At 45.5% G+C, this 8538-nt stretch overlaps 1 protein-coding gene across 2 annotated transcripts in view; it reads right to left on the bottom strand.

The window, feature by feature from the left end:
- Nucleotides 1–6275: 6275 nt before the first annotated feature.
- LOC146197250 (monocarboxylate transporter 13-like) overlaps nucleotides 6276–8538 on the bottom strand; it is a 35322-nt gene continuing 33059 nt past the window's right edge. For both annotated transcript variants that reach the window (XM_084599049.1, XM_084599050.1), the window contains one exon: nucleotides 6276–7559. In XM_084599049.1, the coding sequence (XP_084455175.1) occupies nucleotides 7387–7559 (173 nt within the window). In that variant the 3' untranslated portion in view covers nucleotides 6276–7386. The remainder of the gene's footprint in view (nucleotides 7560–8538) is intronic.

The following is an 8538-nucleotide window of genomic DNA, read 5'->3' as shown; positions in this document are numbered from 1 at the left end:
GTGATTTGTCATGTAATCAACTGCGTTCAATCTTGAAGCCATATTCCGTTACGGAAAGGCAGTGCCGTCAAGAAGCACACTTCGTAACTCTCCGGAAAGGAACAAACTTTCCCAGTAAACTATACCGAGCAGGTTTGTTAAAGTTCGCGCTTAAGAACAGCGCCATACGCTTCCTGGCGCGTAGTAGTTTGGCAATAGAAATTCTATGAAAAAACACCTACTTAGAGCGAGTGCATGCCAATGAAGGATAAGGTACAGGCCCTAAGTCAGTCGGCATGGTTGCTTAAGGAACGTATCGTAGATTGCCTGATCCCAGCATGTGAGGCGTTATAACACTGAGCATTAACCTCTTGATTGTATCAACCTCAATATAAGGAGCTCTACCAGAAAGGAAGCAATGGAGTGGCCCTCCATCGATACTTGCCATTGTGAGACAGTAAAAAATTTCGAAACACTTTGGACCGTCTACGTGTATTATGGTGAAAGCATCGCGCTTGCTGCGACGCCGGATTTGGAAATGCCCGCTGCGGTAGGTCCCATGGTGTAGAGAGGAAATCAGGGCACACAAGTGGAGACACCTAAGTCGGTTCGAATGCTTATCTCTAACTAGAGTAGTAGATACATGCCAATTCGGTGCCGAAATGTTGTGCCCACAACGCTGCACGAACAGCGGTTGCGTCAGAACTTTGGATACGAAAAAGGGCAAATCTAGCTTCTCATCGGGGTCTATTAGTGATGCTTTAATGGCTACTGGCCTCCCAGAGGCGATAAGAAGGGAAGAACCCTGACACAGAAGTGTCTGTTGTTGATGCCGTTGTCCCACTCGCCGCTTGAGTGGCTCTACAATGGCCGTTGCCACAGCTGCTATGGCAAATCCACATTTTCTTGGAAGATGAAAGGGTAGTAACTGCAGGCCAGATGCGAATATATCCAAGTGTTATTGTCATGCACGATCTTATAACACGTAGTCATACATCAACAGACATATACAGCCATGCATATTCATTGGTCGGGCTTGAAGGGCAAGCATGCAAAGCAAGGGTAAACTCTGGGTTGTGGCTGGAATGATGAAGCTTCGCTCTAAAATTAACTAAAATTAACGGATTGACGATTATTGATTGAAAAAAAAAAACAGCTAGCCACGAAGATTATACACTTTACCAGTGAATTCCGCAATCTCCACCATAGAATATGCAATCTGGGATCCCAGGGTTGAACATGGTACTTCTCCATGTGCGGCCGCCTGAGAAAAGAGGATTCGTCAGCCGAGCAGGGGCCACAGTAGTCACTGAGAGTTTCTCGAAGGACGGCCTAGCATCAGTTCGCGACGTCACTAATTATAAGCATGAAAGGAGGATATTCCCCCCTCCCCACAAAGCCCTAGGTAAGGAGCAGGAGACCACCTGGAGCCGACTCCAGACGCGATTCTTTATGACTCCTGTCAAAATTCTACCTCGGTGATTACGACCCGGAATGTACACTATGTAGTGAAATAGCCACTTATGATCAAATATTGTGGAATTTTAAAGGGGAGCCGCCCCCAGAATCTCTAATATAAGTTTCCACTCTCAAGCAATGGAAGGCCGTGTTGGTCAGCTCAGACCTAAGAGTTCAAGCCCGGGCCGTTGAATGGGCTACTCAGGTCGTTGAAAGCCGTGTACAGATAGCCACCTAGCATGGATCATCTGTATTCTGCCTTTTCTGGTGAATTAAATGTTTTGCAATTCAATCTCTATGCGGGCACCGTCAAGCGCTGCTACTGCTGATGTACTAGGCAAAGGGGCACCGGTGCGAAGCTCGGGTTTTCCACAGGAGTTGGCGAAATCTTACAGGCGTGCGTGATCAGTGAAACCTTTAGGCTTTGAACTCTTCCCTGTTCTTCTGTGGTCAGGTTCACCGAGAGGACAGCCGCATCAACTTCTGGTAAATGTAAGAGATCAAAAAATTCGTTTTCATATGAACATTGGAAAGAACTCAAAATATATATATTTCACATGGATTAATTATATTATGAATTATTATATTTCATATGGAGTAATTAGCATGTTTCTGTGTATTGTAATTCTGCTGTTTTGGAAAGAAGGAGGTGTACCGTACTCCACTTTGACATTTAGTGTTCTAAACTTTTATACGAATACATTAATGCTCGATGACTGAGTGTGTACTAATATGATTTCGGTTCGCTTCCGTCTTCATCAAATTTTATGCCTAAGCATCAAACGGGAATAATCACTACGAGCTTTTCTATTTTATTAAGCGCCCCGTTTCGGAAATATTCGACATTATCTGCCATATTTTCGCTGGCCTTATTGCCTTTGGGCTCTGTCCATTTAAACGAGTGGAATTTACGAAATTAACTTGAATGAAGCTGCTGGCAGGTGGATTTTGTGCTGAAAACATAAGCGCGTACATTAATGACCGAGATGTCTACATTGTATACTGAATTCCACAAGAGACAGGACCAGGTCACTGTACAGTTAGCAACCCGTAGATATGGAGCCGCAGAAGCCTGGAACTATGTCGGCTACTCCTCCGATTAGGACTATAGTTTTGTCACCGATGGCTCTTTTCTTTGACTGTTTTTCTAAGGCGCGTCCAATTCTCACAGTTTAACTGACAAATTTTTGTTGAGATTATTGATCAGTTTAAGCTCCTAAAGAACTACTAGCACAAAACAATGCATCGCATATACTACTTACGGCTTCGTACTGTACCCCGTCAAGGAAATATAAGCTCTCGGAGGAGTCGTTGCTGGGCGCTTGGCTAGACAAAGGGAAGGGTGTCCAGGAAGTGTGGGCTCTTTGTCGTTTTTTGTGCGGCACGGGACTTGACTCTCGCTTGTAATGTAAGTTGCGTGCCTGCACATAATTTCATATGCCTTCTCCCACATCGTCACCCATCATGATCTTCTTTCTTGTCCCCTTCCCCTTCCCCTTCCCCAGTGCAGAGTAGCAGGACAGATTTTAATCATTCCAGCCAACCTATCTGCACTTCCTATCAATAAACCCATCTATCTCGGCAACAGTGAAGAAAAAAAAAACACCTTAACGAAATAGTAGTAAAAGATTGCTAAGCTTTCGAACTATTTATTGAGGAACAGGAACAAGAGCAGAGAGTTGTTAACCAGAAAGGCCAGTGAAGATTGTCAAGCAGACCATCTTCAACGAGATTGAATCGAAATGATTCAAGAGAGGCGCTCTCTTCAATCGCTGTTTGAGGCAGTTAACATTAAAGCAGTTGCAGTTCAGTTGCCTACAACTGCTTTAATATTAACTGCCTCAAATAGCAACTCAAATGTTAACTGCCTCAAACAGCACCTTCTAACAGCCAACTTCATTGCAGGCTGAGACGTAACCTGTTCTGTTGGGCGTAGGTGCTGTTGTGATGTGATGTTTGTTAGAACGAGGAGATCCAACAACTTTTTTTTTTATCCCTTTGGGGATTGCATCCACCCCTGAAGAGGACATGGGGAAGAGGCGACGACGCGCCATATGTCGCCCGGTCGGAGCTGCATGGTTCGGCTCCTCATGGATCTGCGCCGCTCGCTCGTTAAACAGCCGAGAAGTCTTGCAACCCCGTCTCGCAGCGCAGCCAGAGCGCGGGTTTCACCGACGCCGGAGCGGAGTAGAATGAGTGGAAATAGGAGGAAGTTTGGGGGCCACTGGTTGCTGCTCAGATGCCCTCTACGAATGCCGTAAACTCTCTCCTTCACTCCATGCTACCGCGTTCTTGTTGCGGGCTCCTTGCGCTTTGAGAAAAGGTAACAGTTCATTTTGAACCTTCGTGCTGTCCTTACGTGACGTTCTCGGTCTTGCGGCAAGAAAGTTCACGTTACAAAGCTCTTAGTTAGAAATGAAGTCGAGGAAATCACCCACAAAATTGCGAATGCCAATTATTTCTCCCCTTCGATTGATTCTATAGATCCAGCTGATGTGAGTTACAAAAATCATATTGCTGCGATTATTCGCTACGTGGTCATCAACTGGCCGAAACAGAACATTTTATTTGACTTTTATTCATTACCCCTCACATAGGGGAGCATCTCGCGTAGTCACTGTTTCACTTCCCTAAAAAAGTCTGGAGATTGACTTTCGAAACTGTTGTGGCCAGTCATACGACAGCGCAAGCAACACGACTGGCATATATGGCATGTAGGCACAATTGAAAAAAAAATCAACGCGCAAGCCAATGCTGAACCTGGCGCTGCTCAAACAGTGGTCACGGCGCATGCTGTATATTCTTGAGTGCAAGCAGTTTCTTTAAATGAGATATCATTAAAGCTCCCACTACTAGGAAAATCCGGCTGGCGTCGTCGTCGGCTTTGTTTTGGCGTCAGCATTCTGAGCGAGAAATCGCGGCCATAGATCTGAACGGTGGTAGCTGGAAGCTGGCAAGGCCGGGAACTGATTCTTCGATGGTTTATGCGACTTAATGAAACCACGTGATATCAAAGTCGAGAGGAGCTGCCGACTCCACTTGCTCGTCTGGGGTGGGAATGCGGAATAAGAGTGAACCTTCTAGTACTTTAGGATGCTGAGTCAGATACTTTACACCTGGGCTACCAAGGCACTTTCATACGGCTTGGTTAAAGCACGGCTTTCTACATATCAGGTAGTTAGCCTAGGCGTTCGAAACTTAAGTGTCCCCCAAAATTGTTTGTCTAATGTTTGTGCAGGGTATATACGTTTTGTTCGTGGCCTCTACTCATCGCGAAATGCATTAAAGGCTCACTTGAAAGACAAGCCGGCGGTAATCCCCAAGCAATTCTCAGACACGCGGTGGTCAGCTAGAGTAGGTGAAACGAGGACTATTGTGGCTGGTTTTAAAGACATAATGTCCTTGGTGGACCTTTTCGGAGATGAAGGCGAGCTAGCATTAACAAATTACGAGCGAAAGTATTTATTAAAACAATAACTACTACGACGACAGTGCTCGACCAAGTTTCGCGATAGAGTTTTGCAGGGCTTCAAGGCAACCAGCAAGGCACTTCACATTTCAACACTCCTGTTGAATTCTGCCACAAGCCTGCTGAAATATTGTGTGGTTAGGTATCCGGCTTAGGAGAGAGGTTTAATGAAATGGAAAATATTGAGAAGAAAGCATCGAACAACCCTTTGTAGAAAGCAAGCAGTGAAAGAAAGCGAAAACAATCGACAAGATGACAACGCTACATGTACAAACACACCGGAACCATTAGATCCTTTAGCTCAATTCTGCCGTGAAAAGTTCGTCACAGTTGAAAACCTCCTGCACGGCCTCACAGCTCGCCTAAAAGCTTATGCCAAAGTCTCCTCGCAGTTTGCTGTCATTTGCTGAATGGGCCACCTTTTCCCCAACACACCGCGGCAGCGTCAGGCAATGGCGCTCAAGAAAAAATATCCTTTTGATCTACGGATAGATTTTCTGATGAGCTTATTAGGAGTCGCTTTCTTTTCCGAACAACAGAGGCGGTTCTTTTGTGAAAGACAAGCTGAAATTTTCAGTTAGTAAAAAGCACGAATTGTCCTTCCCGCATGTTTTCGCTGTTATCCGACAATATCTTGTGTTTGATGGCCACAAACTGCACAAGAGAATGATCATTCAGGAAGCTGCGCTTGACAAGTAACAGACCTCAATCAAAGATAACTGACACTACCCGAGTGATTTGTTGCTGTTAAGGATTGTAACGGAGATCCTCAGGCGGGTCAACAATTAACAGTTAATCAAAAAAACACTCCTAGGAGAACGGCCGGAATCACGTATATAAATATCCTTCTTAATTTCATTGAAGTATAAATGATAGGAGTAGACATGTTAAACGCACCGTAATATCTCCAGTCATCGCCCACCCTGCTGCCACTTGAAATTCATACAGAAAATGGTGTGGGCCATGTCTCGAGGACCAAACAAATAAAAATTGGGAAAGTTAGGAAACATGCATTTTTGTTTGAATTTAGCATTACTTGACAAGATATGCACCGAACTTCAATCACGGAGTGTTATCTTGTTCGCAAGATATATATATTGTGTTTTACTCTCGGCGAAATCATCTGCTCGCATCGCCCGAGAGCAGCTCCACACGATTGCAACTCCACACCGTCTGGCAATATTATGCAGAAGTACTTCCCGCGTTAACAGCCAGAGGCCCGATTTTTCAGTGTATTAGACGACTTGCTGATGTTATCGCTTACTTGGACACACATATGATCCAAAATTTCCTATGACAGCTACAACCAGATCAGATGCAACAATCACCAATCTGCGATAGAGATAAAATGATTACAGGAGAGCATAGCTGAAAGTGTAAAATGAATGTTTATTCGATGACCGGCCACACTCTGCCGGTTTCGAGTCACGAAGTCGCTTTTTCAGGGTCCTTGCGCATACTCTGCACTGAGGGTTGGTATTGCGCTGCGCAGAGGCTCCATATGGACCTCCGTATCAGTATCGGGTCATGCAAACTTGTGAAGTATCCTATGGGCACCGGAAATCCTCCACACCTGCTTCAGAAGGCTGCACACTCGCCTTCGACCATCGCACAACGGAATGACCTCTAGTAAATATTGTTGGGTCCGGAGTCACAACTACTCTTTTTTCAGCTACAGGTTTGATGCCTAGCCTTAGTATATCCCAGACAGCCGGACAACCAAGACTGGTAGCTTTTACTATAATCTAGTCTGTGACCATTGTAAAGACACAAAGGCGACTATAACTGCATAGGCCTTGAGCTCGTCATAATGCAGCTTTATTTAACTGTTCACTTAAGCACCTCTATGAGGCACTGGCCTCCCTTGCATAACTTAGGCTTCGACCACTAATCGGGATGAAAAAGTCTGGTTACATATTCTACCTTGTCCTCTGATTGACTCCTTCTTGCATCGCTTTCGTCAGGCACAAGGCAACGAATGCAAAAGAACCCCTGCGGTTACTAAAGCAACCTGCAGCTTCAAATAACCGTTACAAGGCCTACAGCGAGGCAACGCCAAGCTTATCTGTTGCCTAAGGCATTCTGCTCGCATGTAAGATACGTGGCATAGGATTCAACAAGACACGTTTATCCAATCTGTACACTAATTGTGGCGTTGTGGGATACGTGCAACCTGATGCACCACTGCATGGCGAGAGTCACATATTTCTGCTCAACTTGCGCTGATGAGATGAACGACGGCACAGCGGCTTTGTTTTATGTCCCTTGTGGAATCGCGATGTGAAATGCACATGATAATGAATATACTTTTCAAGACCTTCACATACACTATCTTAGAACAGTGGTTGAAGATGCAGTTCCTTTTCATCATTCGGAGACACATTCGGAGAACGTGCTGGCACGATCGGTGAGAAGTTTGATTTTCCCGCACCTTGGGATCACCGTCATCACATCCTTACTATCTTTGTTATTGCCGTTGCCTAAGCGGCACAAGCCGAGTCGAGTTTCTGGTCCACCGTCTGATTGGCTTGAACCTTCGCTGCCCGCCACTTGATGAAGCACTCGATGGCCCAAAGAAGGCTCGTTGTCAGCGAAATGGCGGCCAACAGCACGTACATGCCGTCGTACGAAGATCCCCTGTCCCTGTAATAACCTAAGAAATTCCATGTATGAGTATCACGGCAGTCACAGATAGCATACCACGTCTCTGCTAAAATATAAAACTAGTGTTGCAACCAAGCAGCGCAAAAATATATGCACTAGACGCGCTACACTGTACTTACCGATTAGTATCCAGCAGTAATCGAAACAAGCTTTCCAGACATATAACCCCTATCCCTCACCATTATACGGCGTTCAGACTACTAGCAAAGCGAGAAAGATCCACATTGAGATTACTGCCACATAGGCACTGCGAGAACCAGTTTCCACCCCACTGTCCAGTGTCCTCACTAAACAGCATGTGATCATAACAATACCCTTTTATCTCTGCAAGGAACAAATGTGCATCGCCCCGCTGTTACTGCACCGTTCACAGGGAACAAGCTGCTGAGTGGCATTGTATAATAGGCGAAACAGTTGACAATGTATTTCGAATCTCGAACATTTCACTGCGCACAGACACTGCACCAAACGCAGTTAGCACACTGTTTCGTTTTTAAGGTTTAACGCTATAAAACAACATTGGCTGCGATGAGGCTATGCTGAAGGGCTCCGGACCTCCGGTACGTAATTTCGGCTACCGCAGAATTGCGTTCTCGCTCCGCACAGTTCACGGGCGCATTTCGTTCCGCCTCATCGAAAACGCGGCCGCCCCGGCAGGGATCAACAGTACGGCGTCCTAACAACTGAGCCACCGCGGCAAGGCTCACAGTCAGCTTAACCAGGGCAAAATTTTTAGAACCTATTCATTAGCTTTATTATTATCAATGCCAAGGTTTGCAATGTTACGGCATATTAGCAAGCAACCAGCTGTCTGCTTTTGAGCTATCGCTCTAGTGCCGCCGTAGTGGGCCCATAAATCTTCATCGTTGATTGAGAGCTTTAAAGACTCAGAATAAAAACTTCCTATCACATTTGTTGCTAACAGCTTCCCTCATTACGCAGCTCACGAAATTCTGTCCTGCGAGGAG

The sequence above is a fragment of the Amblyomma maculatum genome, chromosome 3 (assembly GCF_055883805.1).
Source record: "Amblyomma maculatum isolate TAMU_Amacu chromosome 3, ASM5588380v1, whole genome shotgun sequence".
In the NCBI taxonomy this organism is placed as follows: domain Eukaryota; kingdom Metazoa; phylum Arthropoda; class Arachnida; order Ixodida; family Ixodidae; genus Amblyomma; species Amblyomma maculatum.
Note: the sequence above shows the minus strand (reverse complement) of the source record. Positions and strands in the feature narration are given on the sequence as shown.